This window comes from Pieris napi, chromosome 23 (genome assembly GCF_905475465.1).
Source record: "Pieris napi chromosome 23, ilPieNapi1.2, whole genome shotgun sequence".
NCBI classification, from domain to species: Eukaryota; Metazoa; Arthropoda; class Insecta; order Lepidoptera; family Pieridae; genus Pieris; species Pieris napi.
Genome location: NC_062256.1, coordinates 7,955,531 through 7,976,871, shown reverse-complemented (window position 1 = coordinate 7,976,871; position 21,341 = coordinate 7,955,531). Strand labels below are relative to the sequence as shown.

Below are 21,341 nucleotides of genomic sequence, written 5' to 3'. Positions count from 1 at the left end.
ACTTGAACAAAGGAATGGCCTGTGCGCATGTGTTACCAGATGTTTTATGCCCTCGTCCCCACTCTGACTCGACCTTCCCACTTCGGGCAGTTATTCGAGTCAATTCGTAACATTTCGTAAATAACCGAACGAGGCAATGAGTAATTATTCCACATGCGCACTTGTAGCAAAAGAATATGTTTCATAAATTATTTAGAATATTATTAAATAAATAATAAAAGCTAACAGAATATACTTGGATCGTGGATGAGTCTCTTGATTAAGCACACTTAGGGCATAATGCCCGCTACTGCGAGTGGAACGGGTCCGTTTCGGACTCCGCTATACTCGTAACGATGATTTTCATACATGTGCTTCCACCAAAGCGGAGTGAGCGAGTTGAAAGAGTCACATACGAGGTTAGTGAGTTTCTCACGGACTCCATATGAAACTCGCTGAACTTGTTTTATTATATTTCATAAAATTACTTCCACTGCAAAAGAGTAAAGCAAAGCGGAGTAAGCCAGTAAAGCGGAATCCGCTGCGTATGCTCTTGAAAACTAGTTTTGAACGGAGTCGTCTTGCAAATCGTGGTACATTTGTAATAAATCTTTTGCGGGCCTTCCTCGAATGTGATTATTGATCCAAAATATTGATTTTTGAAGTTATACTTCTTTAGGCGCGTTATGAAAAATTTATGAGAGTAAAATTTTACGATGCGCGCGCACCGTGACACAAAATTCAGTATGGGCGCCGAGCGTACGCGAGCGAGATGGGAATAAGACAATCTACTTGTAACCTTTTAAACAAATAAAGCAGTTTTAATTATTTTTTTAAAGAAATTTAGCAATGCTTTTTCACAAAGACCTATTTATACTTAGTTAAAAGGTTATGAAACATACCTAGTTATTAAATTGAATTAATAATATAATAATAATTATTATTAATTAATAATTGAATAATATACTAAATATTAAATATTGTTAAATTATTAACGCTTAATATTGATTATTAATTATTTAATATTTAAAAAAAATAAAGAAAGCCAAAGAAGTATAACTTCTTACGCGCGTACATAAAGTACACGCACCATTTTTTTTACGCTTCTTTTTATAGTGATACAGTACTAAGATTTTATTGACCATATTAATATAATCATCTTCACTAGAAGAATCTAACATAGTGAAATTCACAAAAACGACTTGGCTCAATACTGGTGCTCAGCTCCCCGCTCGCAAAAGGACGCACAACCTCGCTGGATGGAACAGAACTAGGCAGAAAATGAACGGATTAGTCGCCGCCCGCTTCCCGCTCCGCCTAGTTGAGCTCGTTGTCAGTGGAAGGCGAAATAAATTATTTTAAAAACTCTTTCTTAATGGAAGGCAAAAACTATTATCATTTGAAACTCCGTTCCGCCGGTCAACTATTTCTCGCTCAACACTTACGTAGTGGAAGGCGGGCATTATATTTTTAATCACCCGGGTAATTTGTGTTATGGTGGGTGGCCAGGTTAGCGGTTATTAAAATAAGACGACATTACTGTTATTCATAAACATATATTCAGCCATGACAGGCGGTCCGAGACATACTGCAGGAAACGGAAAACCATAGATAATGTTAAAACATAGATACGTAACAATTTGGATTTTTTATAACTAGTTCAATAAAAGCTTCATTATTTTTGAGTATATAAGAGCTACATATACATCGATACAAGAAAAATAAAATATTTAATATGACAACCATCTAGGCAAACAAAAAAACACCAGATAAACAAAACTAAAGGAAAATGATTTCAATGTATGCGGGGAGCAACTATGGATAATGGATATCCCTATGGACCTAGCACGTTATCAGAATGCTCAATCTGGTATATCTTTAATGCAAACGTATTAATTAATATTCTACTCCAATGACAACATCTTAAAGTGCGCTAGCCCGGTTTCGTACGTTGGCAACTCTTTTATTAACACAGACCATTTCCTTATTATTTCTACTAATTAAAATTGGTTTGACGATTAATTAAAAAAAAGAAAAAATAAAAGGCGATTAAAAAGAGTGGCGGAGAGTTTATTGCCAGTTCTTCTCTTCTGTTTTACGCCCTTGATTTGAGAACTGGCACTAAATGTAAAATTAGAAGCATTAATATGTATTCCTTTTAAAGAGAAAACTTTTTACCGTGACCACGCACGCTGTAAAGCACGCGAAACGGATAAATTTAAAATTATGTTAAATAATTGTAAATTTATAATAATACATAACTTTAAGCCGGTAAAAAGTTTTTTCTTTAAATGTGTAAAGGTTATGTCAATCAAAGACAATACTCTGTATTTCTTTACTGACAAGTCATAAGTTTACCTACAATATTTTACCTATTATTAAATGATTTTTGAATTTGAATTAAACTTTTCATTTGTATCCTGTCAAAGCAAAATTAGGTACATATAAATAAATGTCGAATATTGCCGGAACACTGCGCTAAGTAAAGATCTGATGGCATGGCACAACGGGCATGATCAAAGGGCTTTGGCGCCTTGTGTGCCGAAGTGCGCAATCGGCTGTGAACGTGAATTCAATGAATTAGCACCTGTCCCTTTGCGGTATAATTCTAATCTAGATGATTTTCTATTTCACCGATCTAATCCTTTTCTAAATTTACCTAATGTGGCGTTGGAAAATCATTCCTTTTGAGGATTATTGATTTGCGAAAGCCCTTTATCGTCGAATGCAGAAGCAGGACGATACAATGGAATTAAGTGCGTAATAAAAAACAACTTTGGAGCTAGAAACTGCGTGTTACCGACGAAATTAATTTGTGTCAAGAAAAATATTGTAAAAGAATTCATCCCGTCTTCCCCTTTCAAACAACGAGGTCGTGATTCGATTCCCGGCTGTGCACCAATGGACTTCTTTTGTGTCGTAACGGTGAAGGAAAACATCGTTAAAAACCGGCTTGCCTAAGAGTGCGGCCACACGAACGGTGCGGTGCGGCGCCGGAGCGGATACCATGTCACACAACGCGTTGCACACGTGCGCCGGAGTTGAGACCTGCGAGACGTGACGGGGAGGGGTAAAATAAATTGCCACACCGTAACGCCCGTGTGGCACCCTATAGCTCGAATTGCCGCACCGCACCGTTATCGCATCGTGTTCCCGCGCTCTTAGACCCAAAAAGTCGACGGCACGGCGTGTGTCAAGCACAGGAGGCTGATGGGTGATCTTGCCTATTAGATTGACTAATGATCATGAAACAGATACAAAAATCTGAGTCCCAGATCGTAAAGGTCGGGTACTTTTTTAAATAATCAATCACTAAACAGTTTGTTTACTTGAAGGTTTTATATAGAAATTCCATGCATTTGGTAAATTAACATAACAAACTTTATATGCTGTGGCGCCGCGAAGTTACCGTTGACGTCGTAAATTTTGCTAAACTTACAAACATGGCGATGAAAATTCGAATCACAAGTTATGACTATGAATAGCATTACGATAGATTTAAGAAAATAGTTGTTTGAAGTTCCGGAAATAAAATAAATTGAATCGTAAATTTAAAATATTGTATGCGCGGATTTTTGGACGAAAATACAATTGAAATGCTAAAATGTTCAAATGTAATTTTTTTATTGAAGTTAAACTGTTTTTGGCGCGTTAGGGACAATTAATGAGAGTAAATTTTTACGATGCACGCGCACACCGTCACAAAAACCGACACCCTGAAGTTAGCTATAGTCAACATTTTAGTTTTTTGAAGTTTTACTTCTTTTGGCGCGTTAAGGAAAAATGATGAGAGTAAATTTTTTCTATTGTTATTGTCATTTTATCTACAAACGTAGAATAAGGCAAAAGATAAAATTTTTGAAAAGATTTTTTATCTTATTACGCCAAAGAAGTATAACTTCTAACGCGAGTACATAAGTACACACACGTTATTTTTATTTTTTCATGGGACTGGAAGCAAACAAGCACTTAGAGTTAGTGTTTATCCGCTCATGGACCCTGCAATACCAGCAAGTGCTTTGTCGGCCTTTATGGTAAGATGAGGAAAAATTTTAAGTTAAATTGTCACACAATAATTGTTAGTTATTTGTATGTGCCTTGTAGCCAGGTGCGGGTGACAGTTGCTTAAATTTTCGTTTCACAGCTATGGAAACAAACGTTCCATACTTAGTTACTTAGGCATCCTGAGTTTTATGGACATGTAACACGCAGAGATCCAGAAAGTCTAGAAAAACTCATCCCGACTGGCAGAGTGGAGTGCACCAGACCTCGAGGCTAATCCCCTACTCGCTGGACCGATTTGTAAAGGCCCTTTCGGGTCTCACCCAGACAGGCCACTTGCCAAAGACAGGGGAGAGTGGAGGAAGTTGTGCGGCGCTACGAACACGACCTTGATAAAGATCACTCTCTCGTATAGTTCAAGTATAAGGAATATATCTATGGTCAGTCAAAAATAATAGTTTAAAAAGTTTTATTATCTATGCTTTTAGTAGTGACATGTGTCAATTTTTATAATAATATTTAAGGAAAAGTATTATTTGGGGTAAGTTTATTATTTAGTTTTATTAATCAATAGAAATTCTTGTACCGATACAATAAATAAGTAATTTAAAAATAAAACAAAACAGATGGCTGATGATGATGATGAAGGAGGTTTTGGTGGTCTCTATGAAGATGGCCACTGGGTTTGGGATGAAAAAACCGAAGCTTTAGTTTTTGTCAGGTAATTTTTACCCCAATATGTTTTATTTAAAGGATTTTACAATCCTAGGTAACGATTTAGAAATCCGTCACCCGAATTTGATGATACTGTTTATGTAGGTGTCTCGGGGGACCTTGAATGGAACACCTCCAAGAGATTTTTGCTGCCGGAGTTGCGCCTAAGTATTAGTTAATTACTAACGTTCGAAAATTAGGAAAATATAATAGATAAATATAAAACTCGATTATTTTTTATTCATCGAATTTTCATGGCAAAAAACAATCGATTAATTTAAAAACGGATTTTTATGCAGAATGTCACATCTCTAATAACCAATAGAAAAGTAGAAAATGTACCGTTTGTTTACGAATTTCAATACATTTCACAAAAAAAAAAATTTAATACTTAGACTCAACTCCGGTAGCAAAAACCACATGTAGGTGTTCCAATCAAGGTCTCCCGAGACACCACCATGATCAATATTATCAAATTCGGGCGACGTAATTCTAAATCCTCAATATTTATCTAAAGATACGGTTCGAGGGCCAGGCAGCTAATCAGGATGGCGATTTTAAATAAATGTTTTTACGAAATGGAACTGCAGAGTCGCTTTCATTGGTCCTTGAGAAGAAGAATTTTAATACCCGTAACCCCAATGAGGCCTAAGAAATTACGTATGGTTCATTGAACATTTCAATAAGGCCTAGAAGCGACCTTCTTTGCCGAGGGAACTATTTTTTCGGTATTTCTGAGCACGATTTCAAAATAATTTGATTTCGTCTTGGCACGGACTGTACTTGCGACAAAGTGCCTTACGTTGGTTTTATTTATTCGTCTTGACAAAAATACATTTAAAATATCTTAGGCGTCGTCCTAATTGGGAGCGATCGTACGATGGCGCGATGCGTTCTCGTCGTGCGATGAGTTCAAACATACAGATTTCATCAGTGTCCTATTTGCCTCGCAAGTAATCGTGCGAGCACATGAAATGCTTTAATAACGATCGTACGATGCGTTTGATCGTGCGATCATGTAATCAAAGCAACAGATCTCTTTTGAGTGTCCTAATCGGTTACTACGCGATGCGTCGATGCGCGAGGGGCGCCAGCCATCGAACGACGGCATCACACGATGGACATCGCGCGATCTATTAGGATACCTGTGAGGTCATCGCACGACCACTTTGATCGTGAGATGAAAAACGCATCGCGCCATCGTACGATCGCTCCCAATTAGGACGACGCCTTATTCTAATTACCTATTGCAGTGACCTTCCCCCAAAACCAGTCGAAGCTATTCACATCCCTATTAAAGCACCAACAGGAACAGTAGAATTTAGAGATGACGTAGACCTCATAGAACAAGTAAGATCTATATATTTAAAGCAAAAAAGTACCTATATTAAATTAGTTTAATCTTTTTTGGGATCATCTATATCACTTTCATAGACTGCGAAAAAGCCAGTTGTTAGCCAATACAAAATCAAGAGTCTATCTATTTATTTTTGAAGTTTCTTTAGGCGCGTTATGAAAAATTGATGAGAGTGAAATTTTACGATGCGCGCGCAGCGTGACACAAAATTAACAGAATGAAGTTGCCCACGGAAGATGCTACTACATTGGACATAATTTAAAAACAACATTCGAATAATAAAAGCATTTATGTAACACTTTATGTAAGAGAATAATAATAGAGAGAGATAAATATTTATTTATTTAATTTTTCAAATGTAAACTGAACTTTATTGACTACAATGACTCCTTTTCCAGTCTTTGATTATTTAATTGTAATTAATTATTTGCATGCAATCAAAAAACTATTTTTAATAATGCCAAAGAAGTATAACTTCTTACGCGCGTACATAAGTACACGCACCCTTTTTTTAAAATCTATTGTGTAGTCCCCAGAGTCAATGTGACTGTTCTGTATTAGTATATGTCCTATCTTTTGCTTCGCTTCTACAATCTGTAACCATTTCTTTAAATAAGTTGATTAAAAATACGATTTACGATCAAGTTCTGTATACAAATACTTACTTGTACTTGTAAATAAATATGGCTGGGTACTAAACATTAAAATTGTTTCACGAATATAATCTCTCGTTCGTTTCACCCTGTTGACGTCCACTGCTGGACATATACCTTTCCCCTAAATTTCCAGTACGACCGCTTCCGCGCCCTTTGCATCCAACGCCTTCCCTTCATCCTCACCAGGTCATATGTGCATCGGAAGCCGTCGGCCTCAATACCAGGACTTTTTTGCCCCATTGGTCATCCGTTCTTCGGGCCATGTGCCCCGCTAATATAACGTATTTATAATACTATTTATGGAAATCAATGTTTTACCATAGCTACGCTCTTGCTTTTAACAATTGCTGTGATGCACTTGAAACTTAGTAAATTCGCGTTTATAGTAATTAAAGGTTTCTTAAGTTGTAAACGTAGCAGTAGCTTAAACAGCAGCTTAAACCTCTATATACTAAAAGTGGTAAAAGTGATTCTTGCCAATTTATTTGTTTTATGATTTTGTAGATTAGATTTAGAAGACGCTACCAGCGGAAACTCAAGTCAGGACAGCCTGATATCATCACAATTCAAGTGAGAACATATTAATTAATAATTTCCTACTTCTCTAGTTATTTTTATTGAATAAAAGCCTTTGCCATTTAGTAAATATTTAATATCGGTAATTTTAAGTGTCATAAACGCATTTCATATAGAAAGGAGATATGATATGTGGGTGGTGAGGTCTGGTCCTGGACTAAATCCAGGACGTACTATGCATGGTGAATGTTATGTGGATGAAGCGACAGTATGTCAGGAACAGTGGTGTAACTATACCATATGGGGCCCGTGGGAAATTGTTTTGATGGGGCCCTATGACCTATCAGTAAAAATCGTCACTTTGTACTCAGTTTCGTAACTTTCTTCAGGGCCTGAGACTGCTTCTTTCATGTAATGAAGCCGTGGTGTCAGCCTATTAAATTACCATGTATAATATGCACTCAAAGCAGTGGCGTAACTATACCATCTGGGGCTCTGGTGGCAAATTCTTTTGATGGGGCCCTATCAGTAAAAATCGTCACGTTGTACTCAATTTAATTTTAATAAAGTTCGAGATTTTCAGCGTACTCAATTACACGTTGTATACGTCCGACTAATGGCCATAGGCCTCCTCTCTTAGGCGAGAGGGAATGTACTGTAGTCACCGCGCTAGCCCAATGGGTAATGGAGACTTCACATTCATCCATAGAATATAATATCTCTTGGGCCCCTGCCCTCTTGGGTCGGGGGCCCGTGGCATTTTGCCAGCCCTGCCACCCTATTGTTACGCCACTGCAACTGGTCAGAAACGTAGCAAGTGGAGATCCGTAGTGTCTGCCTCAAGAGAAAAGCGTAATAACTGTATAAAAATGAAGTGCTGTTTTGTTTGGCTAAAACACGAGAATGGCCGGCTATTGGCTAATTATGTTCTTGAAATATTTGGGGAAGTTCAAGAAAGGTTTAAACTTTAAACGGGAAACATAAATAATAATACTAAAAATGCCAGTTGAATTTCCCAATAAAAACTGTTTTTGATTGTCATATATTTATAGCTTTTAAAAATTTGTGTTTCATAGGACGGCTCATTGGTCTAGTGGTTAGTACCCCTGACTTCGGGTTCGATCCCCGGCTGAGACAAACATCGATGTGATGAGCATTTGGTGTTGCGCTTAGGTCTTGGGTGTTTAAATATGTATTTATATGTCTATCTATCTATCCGTTGCCTAGTACCCATAACACAAGCTTCACCAGCTTAGCATGGGACTAGGTCAATTGGTGTGAATTGTCCAATAAAAAATAAATAAAAATAGCTACTTCGACATGAGGTCCCGATCTCATTGGTCTGTTTAAAAAAATGTATTACACAAATATTACATAGGTATATTTGGTAGGTGATACGAAGTTTACTATATAGTAAATAAATAAATAAAATAATTATTTATTAAAAAGTCTATTGAGTTAATAAGAACTAAATTTATACAGGATGTAAAAGACATCGCAATATACACTGCCCCAGTCAGCATTTTAAGCCCCGTACTAATAAACATGCTGCATCTACCCACTACGGAGCGGTTCATTAGGGCTCTTACATTCTGCTGCCAGTATTATTTACAAGTGAGTATGTATTTTGTTTCTTTTCTTTTCCCTAAAAAAGAAAAAGAGGTAGATGAAGGGACGATCTCGAAACCACGGCCTACGTGTCTAAGACACACTGATCTTTAAAAGAAAATAGAAATCAATGGCGCTACAACCTTTTTAGTATAAACACTTTTTTACCATATCCTATCCTGTTAAATCGTGACTTTTTAATTCGCTTTTTGTTAAGTTTATTTTTCATTTGATTTTAGATTCTTTTTTGCTTTTGTTTTTTTTATAATTTGGTTATGCTGTTGCACTTTACATAGTTTACATAGTTTTATTTTTCATAGTTTTTTGTTTTTTTTTCCATCCGTTTTTAGCGATATCGCCCGTTGTATTCTTTATATTTTATGTTACTTGTATTTATTTGTAATTTATCGAAGTTCTAAAAAAATATTGTTTTAGTGACATAGGTAAGTTGTGTGTTCCAAACAATTGTGTGTGTGTGTGTGTGAGTGTACCAAAACAATTATTGTCCAGCCGGAAATCAGTCCCAGGACTGGATTCGGACGCATAAAGTCAGTGATTAGTATCGCATCTACCATTTCAGAGAGACTACATTTCATTACACTCTATTATACATATACAAGGTGTCTCAAAAGGAAGTTCATATTTAGTTGATCGATTAAAAAAAAGTAAGTCTTAAAAATAATACCTTCCAAATGTTGGCCCTTGCGTTCGCGACACTCATTTAATCAAACAATAAAATTATTTATGACGGCTCGGCAGGTGGACTCAGTGATGGCTTTTCGTGACGGATATTTTATTTCAATTGCTCCAGAGAAGTCGGCTTATTAGCGTAGACTTTAGATTTAAAATTACCCCATAAGAAAAAATCCATGGGGGTTAAATCAGGACTGCGTGGAGGCTAATTTATGTCACCTCTCCTAGAGATCAATTTGCATGAGAAAATTTCATCACATCGTGGCAGAGACGTATTGGACGTGAGTGACGTTGCTCCGCCCTGCTGGAAACATTTTCATTGGCTTTGGCCAGGAAAGTTTTGAAGTTCAGGCACCAAGAAGTCGTCTAACATTTTAACATAACGCTAATTAAATAAATGTAAACTTTCTTTTGAGACACTTGTTATAATAAAGCCTTGTTTTTCCATTTCCTTAATTTACATTTCAAATGTTGTTTTATAGCTAAATGTTCGTCTGTTTATCTAGACCCCTCTTGGGTAAAGGTTTCTTCCCAGTGGCGTAGCTACCAAGGGGCTAGGCGGGGCAGTGCCCCGGGGCCCTCAAGCTCAGGGGGCCCTCGAACCAGAAATCTCGATCATTCTGAACTTTTGGAAATTTCTCCCATTTTCAAAATAAATATGACAGGTTGCAACCCCACTTTAATCAAGACATTAATTTGAGAGAAATTCAAAAGTTATGCCTAGGAAATTCCCCTAAATTCTTTCTGTAGGTTGGCAGTGTTATCAATTTGACGGATAGTGATATGTGCATTTTATTATTCATCGATGTGCGTTTTATTGTGAATTCGACTTTAGATTTTTTTTTAGAATGGTTAAAAAATTCATGCTGTATCATGAGTAAGTAAGCTAATGTCAATAAACTTTTTTGTACTGGTCAATATAGTGGTTCAATTTTATTTGATTTTACCAATCATATTGATGTCCGTTAAAGTCAATTAATCGTGTCAAATCTAAAGATTTCGGCTACAGCTCATTGTATAAGTTATAACGCGAATTAGATAGCAATTGCAAACAAAGCCGCATCAAGCCTGGATTTAAACGAAGTCATTGATACTTTTGCGAAAACTAAAGCTAGAATTTTTTAAAAATATAATTGTTATTTAGTCAGTTGGTAGGCCCGACCTTTATATAATAAACCCTTGAATCTTCTCTATTTCATTTTATTCGCCAAACCTACACCAAGTATTAATTGTAATTTATGTTGTTACTGTTTAATATTTTTATTACCTGACCTGCACAAAAAAGAGCATAAGTAGCTTAGCATTTTTAAAGTATTTGTATATTTCATATTTTTATTTGATAAAACCTAATCAGTTTACATAGCAGTGGGGCCCCATTTTTTAATTTGCCCCAGGGCCCTTGGTCATCTAGCTACGCCACTGTTTCCTCCAACCGTTTGCAGATGGCTCTACCTTTAGTCTTTATACATACCTTCTGCATTTTTTTAAATTCTTATAAACAAGACTTACAACTTCTGCTCTAGATTGCAGATGAAATGGCCAACCGTATAATTGAATTAGAGACTAAAGTGAGAACGCCTCAGTGCGAAATCCTTGAGAGCGAGTTCCGAGACAATTTGTCGGACTTAAGATTATTGGTCGCTAAGGAATATAGTGCTATGTTGATTGGTTAGTATACTAGTTAATTATTTATGAGTTAATGTATGAAAATTCACTCATACTTGTTAATTATGCACTCACTCACAACACTGTGTTTTAAATCTCAACACTAGATTGTGATGAGAATAAAAATAGTTTGTTTTAGGAAGGAATTTTGTATTTTTTTTCGAAAAGACAAAATTCAAGTTCTTAAAAAACGTGTGGATCGATCGAGATTTCTAGCTAAAAAAAATATATTTTGTTCTATGGAAAATTCGCGCCCGGTGCGAAATGTTGTATTTTTTACAGCAATAAGTTTGAATTCGAAGACGGCTGTCTGAAACTGCTGCTGAAGAAAACGGGTGAATGTAGACTATAGTCGTATTTTTAATTAGACGAAGCCAGACAGTAGCTAATCACTGTAAAATAATGTTGCCATATTTAAAGTAATAGTGATACGTTCAGTTCTTATTCAAACAGATGAATGAACAATGAGTGTGAATAGTTAATCATTTCAAAGTATAAAATAACATTATTTCTATTTTAAAATTGTATAAAAGTGCTCTGATATAAGTTAGGTAGGCTTATTACAAAGCGCGGCGTGGTAACTAGTGCCATCACCGATCATTAATTCCGGAGTTTTTTCAATCATTCACTTTGTCACAACACTTTATTTCATTAAAAACTGACAACACCGTAAACGTCAGTTGACTTCGTCTAATTAAAAATACGACTATAGCTATTGGCGTATAAAATTAACGTAACATTGTACACGCAGGTGGCGGTGATATGAAAAAGTTTCATCACATGGGACCACAGAAGAAACGTCGATCTTTATCGGACAAAGACGCACGACTTATTGAAACTTTGTTGCGTATGTGTGTCCAAATTGTGTGGCTGGCCCTCGGTCGTAAGTCGTTCAATCAGATAGGTGAGATCCATTTATCTTACTGGCTATAAATCTCATTTGGTGGTATTTTGGTCATATACTTTATGGTACAGACCACACGGTAATAAAAAATATAGCCTGTTGTCATTTATATCATAGATTGACATATAATCTATGATATAAATAAATAAAATAACATATACATATTCAAAATACATATACTCGAAAGAATACTTATTAATTACCAATAGATTCCAGATAAGCTGTGCCATACGATGATGGTATATAGCCTGTGGCATAAACTATCCGATATATACAGCTTTTTTAAATTAGCAATTTCTTAACGATAGTCTATGATAACAAATAATAAAGAAATATTTAAAACGCATAGACTAGAAAGAAGACTCATTATTAAATCCATCATTTATAAAAACGAAATGTCAAATTGTGTGCCATTTTAAAATATTCTTTCGTCTTTTTCTGACAAATTGTGTTTGCGTTGTGATAAGATGACACAAATCAATGCTTTAGTTAAAACGGTGCAACTGGATTTTAGTTTTTATTACAGATAGTATTATCTTACCTTTTCTCAAATCCAAAGGCGCCATAGTTAATTAAATTTTATTAATTTAATTGAATTAAATCTGTATATATGTATAATTGAATTCAAACTCAGTTTGTATATATTATATCATAATATGACTGACAGACTGAGTATATTATACTCTATATGTGTGTAGATCAGCTATATATATAGCTTTTGTATATCAGTTTTTTACCAGTGTTAGCCGTAACTTTTATTTCTAACAAAGTTTTCAAGACAATATCTTTATATGACAATCTGGCCTGTACAAAATTAATGGCTTATTTATTAACTCTCTACAGTACAAGTAAATAGTTTAAATCAAGATAATGCGATAGCTATAAACCAGTAGTATATTTAAAAAAAGTACACAAGAACACAGCGTCTTCCCCTTAATAAACTGTAGGTAGTGTTATTGGACACTTTCTCATGTTAAGTCTTAAATTAGTTATTAGTCTTAAGTTAGACTAGATCGGAATGTTAAATGATGTCTTTGTGTAGACAATTTATAAAATAGCACGTGGAGTTTCTCCGCGCGGAAGAAATGAAACTTCGTAATGTGGAAATGAAAATAGGAAGGGGTAGAAATGGATTTTTAGTGAAATCATATTGTTTCTTTAAGACAAAACTTTATTAACATATATATATATATAATTGATCGCATCTTTTAATTATCATTTTCGAGTGGAGAAATATCCAAATCTATAACATTTACAATAGGATTACGATAACTAAAGTAAGATAACAAATTAGAATACCACGCGCATGTGACCTACCGACTCACTCTTTTTCTCTCCTACTTTCTACCTTTCTGTATCTTTCTTTCTCTCTCCCTCTTGCGTTGGGATATTAGTCGCTACTCGTTGCTAACGCTGGCGCTGGCCTGTAACAGCCACTACGCGCATGCGTTCAAGTCCCACGCATTCGCTCTCACTCTATCTCTTTCTACCCCCTCCATGGTAGCGTTAAACGTTTAACGCAAACTTGTTGGAAGTCGCATTAGAAGTTTCACTTCAAAAAACCTAATGTAAACAAAGATTTTACTCTCCCTACATCTCTTACTAGAACTGGAAGTCAACCGCGTATTTAAATCGGAGATATTCAACGCGGTGGAGCACAACCTTCACACTGGTTACATAAATAAAATGAGTCGAGAAGAGCGGGCAGTGTTGCTCGGGAGATGCTTGAGACATGACAAGAAGCTGAATACATGTTCTCCGCTAATGAATGAGGTGTTCTGCCACAGGGAGATTGATTATCGTTTGATGGGACTAGGAGTGATAAAGTGCCCTCAGTAAGGTTATTTTTATATTATTCAATAGTTAGTTTTTGAAGTTATACTTCTTTAGGCGCGTTATGAAAAATTGATGAGAGTGAAATTTTACGACGCGCGCGCACCGTTACACAAAATTAACAGAATGAAGTTGCCCACGGATAATGCTACGGCATTGGACATAATTTAAAAACAACATTCGAATAATAATAGAATTTATGTTACACTTAATGTAAGAGAATAATAATAAATATTTATTTATTTAATTTTTCAAATGTAAACTGAACTTTATTGACTATAATGACTTCTTTTCCAGTCTTTGATTATTTAATTGTAATTAATTATTTGCATGCAATCAAAAACTATTTTTAATAATGCCAAAGAAGTATAACTTCTTACGCGCGTACATGAGTACACGCACCCTTTTTTTCTAAAATATATCGGTTTAAACTGTCTACTGACGGACTCTAATCACGGCTGTGCAATAGTGGTTCTTTATATTAATACCGACTCCTACGGTGAAGGCGATAGCGAGGAAACCCACATGTCTGTAAATTCCAAAAATCAGGCAAATTATCAAAGTACAGGTGCGTTCTCAGGGTTGCCATTTGATTATAGTTTATTATAAAACTGTCTCAAGGTACTTACGTGTACAAAAATTACAAAACTGATAGCGTTGTGTTAAGGTTTTGTATGAAAATTTAGTTCTTACAATATCCGTGGCGCTGGTGTCGCAAACTTGTGTCACGTGACACGAAAACTCAATCGCTACGGGAAGTTAGTGTCCGGTGCAATAGTTTTATACTGACTTATCTGTTATGTATAAAGTTCATGTCTCACTATTTTTCTAAAGTTTAAAGTAATTTTTTTTAAACTACAAAGTAGCACCAAAAGTTTTTTGAAAGTTGCCAGTGAGTGAACTCCTCCGCAGGTTAAAATACGTAAATAATTTTTATTTTGGAATGATTTCTATAACTAAAGGGTATTTCAACAAGAAGTTTGTTTTTCAATTGTGGCAACACCGAGAACGTGATAGTTTTGACATTTAGTTTTTGGCGGTATTCGTAGCAGGTGCTTTGGCAATTATTACAATGAATTCAATTTCGCTCGAAAATCGCATTAAAATAATTCAAATCCACTATAAAAATGGTGGTTCTGTTAAAGTTACATTTCGTAAAATTCGTGATATTTTCGGCCAGCATAATCGTCCTTCTGAGACCGCTGTTAAGAATTTGGTCGCGAAATTTGAGTCGACAGGCTCGGTACAAAATGTGCCAACACCAACACGTGTTCGACCGGGTCGTTCAACAGAAAACATCGCCGCCGTGAGCCACAGTGTTGAAGAAGATCAAAATTTGTCAATTTCACGACGTTCTCAACAATTGGGGTTATCCAAAAGCACAACATGGCGAATTTTGCGAAAGGATTTGGCTTTGAAGCCTTACAAGATTCAACTGGTGCAGGAATTAAAGCTGATCGACCATTCAAATCGCCGCAGATTCGCTCAGTTCATTCAGGAACAACCTGCTGGTTTTTCTGAAAAAATCATTTTTTCAGACGAAGCCCATTTTCATTTGTCAGGGTACGTCAACAAGCAAAATTGTCGCATTTGGGCTTCTGAAAATCCTAAAGCAATTATTGAGAAGGCTTTGCATACTCAACGTGTTACTGTGTGGTGCACTATGTGGTCTGGAGGCGTGATTGGGCCGTTTTTTTTCGAAGATGAGGCTGGAAATGCGGTAACAGTCAATGGATCACGGTATCGCGAGATGTTAACCACTAAATTTTGGCCTATTATTGATGACATGGATATCACTGAAATGTGGTTTCAACAGGACGGTGCCACATGTCACACAGCCAATGAAACGATCAATTTATTGCAAACCAAATTTCCCGAGCGCATAATTTCGCGAAATTCAGCTGTTAAGTGGCCAGCCAGATCGTGTGATTTAACACCACTGGATTATTTTTTGTGGGGCTATGTTAAAGACAGAGTCTATACGGAGCCAATCGAATCGATTGCAGCCTTAAAACTCAAAATCCGTGATGTCATTAACGAAATAGACCCTCCATTTTTCCAAAAAGTGATTACAAATTTTGATGAAAGAATCAACATCTGTCAGCGTGGTCGTGGTGGACATTTGCCAGATATCATTTTTTATTCATAATTGCCAAACTTTTCTCTTTGTAATACAATAAAAATTTTATTCATTTTCCTCTAAATTCTTTGTTTTATTTTGTTTTAGAAAACAAAGTTCTTGTTGAAAAACCCTTTATTAAGTTCCTCCCGCGTAAAATTCGTTATTTTGTATTTTATGTCCTCTATAAGGGATTTTTCTGACAGCTATTAAAAAAAAAAGATAGTTCTAAAAGCTACGATGAGATGGCGCTTGATCGCAAGGGTTTACCTTTTTTTCTTATTGCTTGCCGCAGATAAAAACTTGGTGGTAACGCGAATGTTCTGTTCTCTGTTTTGTTATTATTACGACGACCCTGGCTTTTTCTTTGTGCTGTTCTGGCTTCTTAACTCGACTGACCTTCGCGTGCACCCTGGACGTTTGCTTGCCGTTAAATCAGAATCAAATGCAAGAGCCAAAAGAAAAGAGGAAAGACCACAGAATAAACTGGCAAGTCCCATTAAAAAAACAAAAACCCTTACTTAAAAATGCCATCTATTGACTTATTTGGAACTACTTTTCTTAGCTGTCAGAAAAATCCCTCATTATCGTAGTTCACAGAAAACCATAATGAATTATATGTCGTTTTTGTATGGAACAGAAGGTAAACGAGCAGGCGAGACTTAAAAATGTTTTCCACCGCTCATGAATATTTTAAATTTTTGTGTATACATACTTTTATTGACGTGATAACGTCTTTAAAATCGTTTTAGTCGGGTGACATGTTCAGAAACTTGTGTCACACCAAAACCTCACGAGCGCGATCGCAGGTATAACGAGAGAGAGACGGACCGATCTCCCGTCTCATCTCGAGCGCTGCCAGTCATTCCGTGAATGTATGAAGAAAAATGTATATCATAGTCGAATAAGTAAACTTGTCATTTTACACCCGAAATTTATCATCAAAAGTGTGAATAAAACGATAGATGTAATTTAAAATTTGAAAAAATTGTTATCTTCATTAATTCCTTACTTCCCAAAAACTTATATCACCAATAAGACGTTATCACGTAAACATCTCGATCGTAAACCTACTTTACAAACAACCAATATTTTTATTATTATTGTTATTTTTCCTTTAGACTTTACTTTATTTTAGTTATAGTAACAGGTTATTTTTTTTTTTGTTAATAATTTTTGCAATTCAAAAAGAAACACCTCTGTAGGTGTTTCTTTTTCATTGTTCAACATTAGGGTTGCCTGGAAGAAATCTCTTGTTAGCGATAAGGCCGCCCGTTGCCTTATAACTTTTGTAACATGTTTTTTTTTGCATTTTTGTTATGTGTATGTTTGTGTATAAGGTAATAAAGCATAAATAAATAAATATCCGCAACACAAAGAAGTTTGCCTTGCCGGCCTTTAAGATACATTCTTCTCTTGAAGGCCTCTAAGTGTAACGATTCCATTTCGACTAGGCCATTCCAAGTCTTTTTGACCCATCTGTTATCACTAATGCGGGCAATGTGACCGGTCCATTTCCACTTTAAGTTTTTTGAGTGTGTTATTTATATTTATTTATTTTTTATTTTTTATTGGACAATTCACACCAATTGACCTAGTCCCATGCTAAGCTGGTGAAGCTTGTGTTATGGGTACTAGGCAACGGATATACATACATATTATAGATAGATAGACATATAAATACATATTTAAACACCCAAGACCTAAGCACAACACCAAATGCTCATCACATCGATGTCTTGTCTCAGCCGGGGATCGAACCCGGGACCCATGAATTCGCAGTCAGGGGTACTAACCACTAGACCAATGAGCCGTAATATGGTAATTTTATAGGCTGACACCACGGCTTCATTACATGAAAGAAGCAGTCTCAGGTCCTGAAGAAAGATTAAGAGAACTGGGCATCGTGTTGGGTATAATTGGAATGCATCGGTCATCATTCGATACGATGTTGAAGCCTCTACCCACGGCTAGTGAAGGAAAATCAAAAGCTTCAGTGTGAGTGGTTTAGAAATAGTAAAATGAGAGAGTTAGAAAGAGAGAGAGAGAGAAATAGAGATGAGTAGGAGAGGAGGCAGAGTGTCTTTGGAATGTAAACCGATGGCACTCGACCCGATCTGTTTCTTAAATTTTTTCTTTCTTAATAAGCAAGTGATCAGTTAACTACACATGTAGATTTTTTCGTGGATAGCGCTCTGGTTTTCCATCACCGTACAGATACCGGCAAACTTCTTGAGCATAAAACAAGGGAGTAGGGAAAAGTTTGCACATCGCGGGACACAAACGTCGACTGATTTACCAATCATGCGATCGGCATGTCATTCTCCCGCCGCCGCGCAGCACCGCCCGCCGTCCCCCCTCCCAGTGATTCCAGTACTTCTGCGCAGGCAAGGACATTTGTTCAAGATGTTTGCCGGTATCTGTACTAGTGTTAAATGAGCACATTGAAAAGTCTATTGGTTCAAAGCCTTCGATCACATAATCTTAGGGTAGGGAATTGCTTGTTTAAGCAATGCCTAGTGAGGCACTGCTTTAATTTGTCAGATGTCAAAACAATTCGAGTTTGAAGTTTGTAATTTTTGGTTTGATTTAATAGTCATTTTTTATGTGTCGTTTACGGCTGTTACAGACTAGCGTTTTTTACGCGCGTATAAACTCATTTTGGAAGCGCATGTAGGCACGATTAGGCGCGCCTTTTGGCATAGGTACGTGCAACTCGTACGCGCGTTAACACGCTACTAAACTCTTATAAGTTCGCAGTTCTTTCTAGATTGTATTAAAGTGACCGGCTCTCTGTCTTGATGCAACCATCGATGAAACCCAGCATCTTTATTGTCTTCTCAGTCGATGGCGAATAAGTAACTCAAAGTAATGTTTTTTCTGACAAGAAGCCAGTACCGGTTCGAGCTAACACGCCGAAATATACCAGTTTACGCGCGTCCGGTTAAATGACCGTATACACCCAGAAAAATACGCTAGTGAGTAACCGCCTTGAGACTAAACTCGAAAAAACTTACAATCATTACTATGCCTGAAAGTTTGTCTTGATGATATTATATTTATCAAATTGTGGAAGTAATCTTGGTTCTAGCAACTAGAGATTTGACACTTGCATTGCAAAATTTTATTTACTTACTTACTACAAAAAATGCCAAACAAAAAATTTATATTTACCTTCAATATTACATTTAAAGAAATTTTACGTTTATTAGCTTTTTAGGAACTGGCTTTCATTGAAGCAAAGATTATTGCGCTAACTGCATTGACAATTGACGAAAAAAAAAATATAATTTCAGATCTTCACGATCTCAAAGTCATGCATCTAAATCGAGTGTTAGTAGTACAATGAGAAAAAGCCAAACAACAGCTCAGAAAATATATCCCGACATTGTTCTTCCGAGGAAGGAGTCTCGAATGTATGTATATTAAGACAATTCAATCATCTAATGTTTTCCTTTAGCTATAATGATATGGAAGAATTGGTACGCTCTTAAAAGGAACCTAAGAATTGGTTCGAAAATACTTCAGCAGCGGGTTCCACATAGTGGTGTTGCGTCGCAATAACGTCCTTAAAAACGCTGTTGTGGAACGTTGTTAATGTTCTTTATCGGCGTTGGAAAAAAATTTACCGTCACATTTTTCGGTTACGCGCCATCTTTTTCTTGTCCCTACCACGGTTGATTCGAAGAGATTCGAAGCAAATATATGATAACGATAACGATGATAGTAATCATTCAATACAATTAATGAAATTCTGTAATAAACTTAGCAGTAATAACGTAAAATGAAATAATTGTATTATTTATATTCATGTCTTTGATAATAAAAGCCTTTTGTTAAACTTTATCTAATTTAACTTTATTTAACCAATTTCTAGAAACTTGCATATTATAGTAGATCATTTTTCGAAAAATAAGGTCTTAAAGAAGTTTCACTTCTTACGTGTGTGTCTCTAATACACGCACATATTTTTTTTAGATATTTTTGTATGGGATTACTCTACGGTAGAGAACCCTTGTTAAAATATGTTAAAAGGTAATGTTTTTTTAATCTAGACTCGGATTTTAACGCACTTATAATTCACAATCTCCAACTGACAACACACTGACATAATAGCAATGACAAGTGACAACCAATAATGACATCTTTTTTTTTTGGAGTTAATGGCCTGGTATCTAGACCTTTAGGCCAATCAATAATGACATCTGAACAATAGAATGTTGTCATTTAAAGAAACTCTTTGAATGACATCTCTAATTGAGCCTGCTAAGTTGGTATTCAAATTGCATGTAATCATAAAAATTTCTTTTAGTATTTCAGTACCACCGTCATTCCCCGATGACCCCGAACACATCCGGCCCTGCAGTGAAACACAACGACGAAAATGGCAAACAAGACTCGCGAAGCTGCTCCATCCTTATGGGAGATAATTTTCTATTTATATTTAACTTTTATAGCTATATATTAAATATTTTTAATTAAAATGTGTCTTTTCACTTTATTTCTCTAATATACTTAAATACAGTAATAAATATATATTTTATATATTATTTTATTGAATAACAATGAATGACGTGAACGTAAGTTTTTTTTAAATGTAATAGGAGTCAAACGGGCAATAAGCTCACCTGATGTTAAGTTATCAATTATGCCCATGGACACTCACATTGCCTTCTGGCAACTGCGTTGCCGGCCTTTCAACGCAGACGATCATTGGTGGCTAAAGCGTGCAACTCTCAACCCTAACGACGTAGGTTCATTTTTGAAGTTATACTTCTTTAGGCGCGTTATGAAAAATTGATGAGAGTGAAATTTTACGATGCGCGCGCACCGTGACACAAAATTAACAGAATGAAATTGCCCACGGAAGATGCTACGGCATTGGACATAATTTAAAAGCAACATTCGAATAATAATAGAATTTATGTTACACTTAATGTAAGAGAATAATAATAAATATTTATTTATTTAATTTTTCAAATGTAAACTGAACTTTATTGACTATAATGACTCCTTTTCCAGTCTTCGATCATTTAATTGTAATTAATTTTTTGCATGCAATCAAAAACTATTTTTAATAATGCCAAAGAAGTATAACTTCTTACGCGCGTACATAAGTACACCCTTTTTTTATTAGGTCTGGGCCTCAGATTTTTTTATCTGTTTCATGATAATTTTTCAATATAATTGTCAATCAGTCTTCTGTACTTGATGCACGTTGTCGAACTTTTTGTGTCTACGGCAATCCGATTTCCTCACGATGTTTTCCTTCTCGAGCGAATCTTAAATGCGCAC

At 35.9% G+C, this 21,341-nt stretch overlaps 1 protein-coding gene across 1 annotated transcript; it reads left to right on the top strand.

Annotated features, from left to right (window-relative positions):
- Positions 1 to 4,471: 4,471 nt before the first annotated feature.
- Positions 4,472 to 20,509, top strand: LOC125061079. Its single transcript, XM_047666207.1, has 11 exons — positions 4,472 to 4,522; positions 4,608 to 4,702; positions 5,949 to 6,045; positions 7,213 to 7,278; positions 8,707 to 8,838; positions 11,049 to 11,193; positions 11,942 to 12,094; positions 13,701 to 13,929; positions 17,880 to 18,044; positions 19,343 to 19,462; positions 20,359 to 20,509. The coding sequence occupies exons 2-11, from the start codon at positions 4,608 to 4,610 to the stop codon at positions 20,474 to 20,476; spliced, it is 1,320 nt and encodes a 439-aa protein (XP_047522163.1). The 5' UTR covers positions 4,472 to 4,522; the 3' UTR covers positions 20,477 to 20,509.
- Positions 20,510 to 21,341: the final 832 nt, after the last annotated feature.

Coding starts and splice junctions, on each gene's coding strand:
- LOC125061079 (XM_047666207.1), top strand. CDS start 4,608: ATGGCTGATGATGATGATGAAGGAGGTTTTGGTGGTCTCTATGAAGAT. Junction 13,930..17,879: donor GGAGTGATAAAGTGCCCTCA/GTAAGGTTATTT, acceptor GTAATTTTATAG/GCTGACACCACGGCTTCATT. Junction 19,463..20,358: donor CCGAGGAAGGAGTCTCGAAT/GTATGTATATTA, acceptor AATTTCTTTTAG/TATTTCAGTACCACCGTCAT.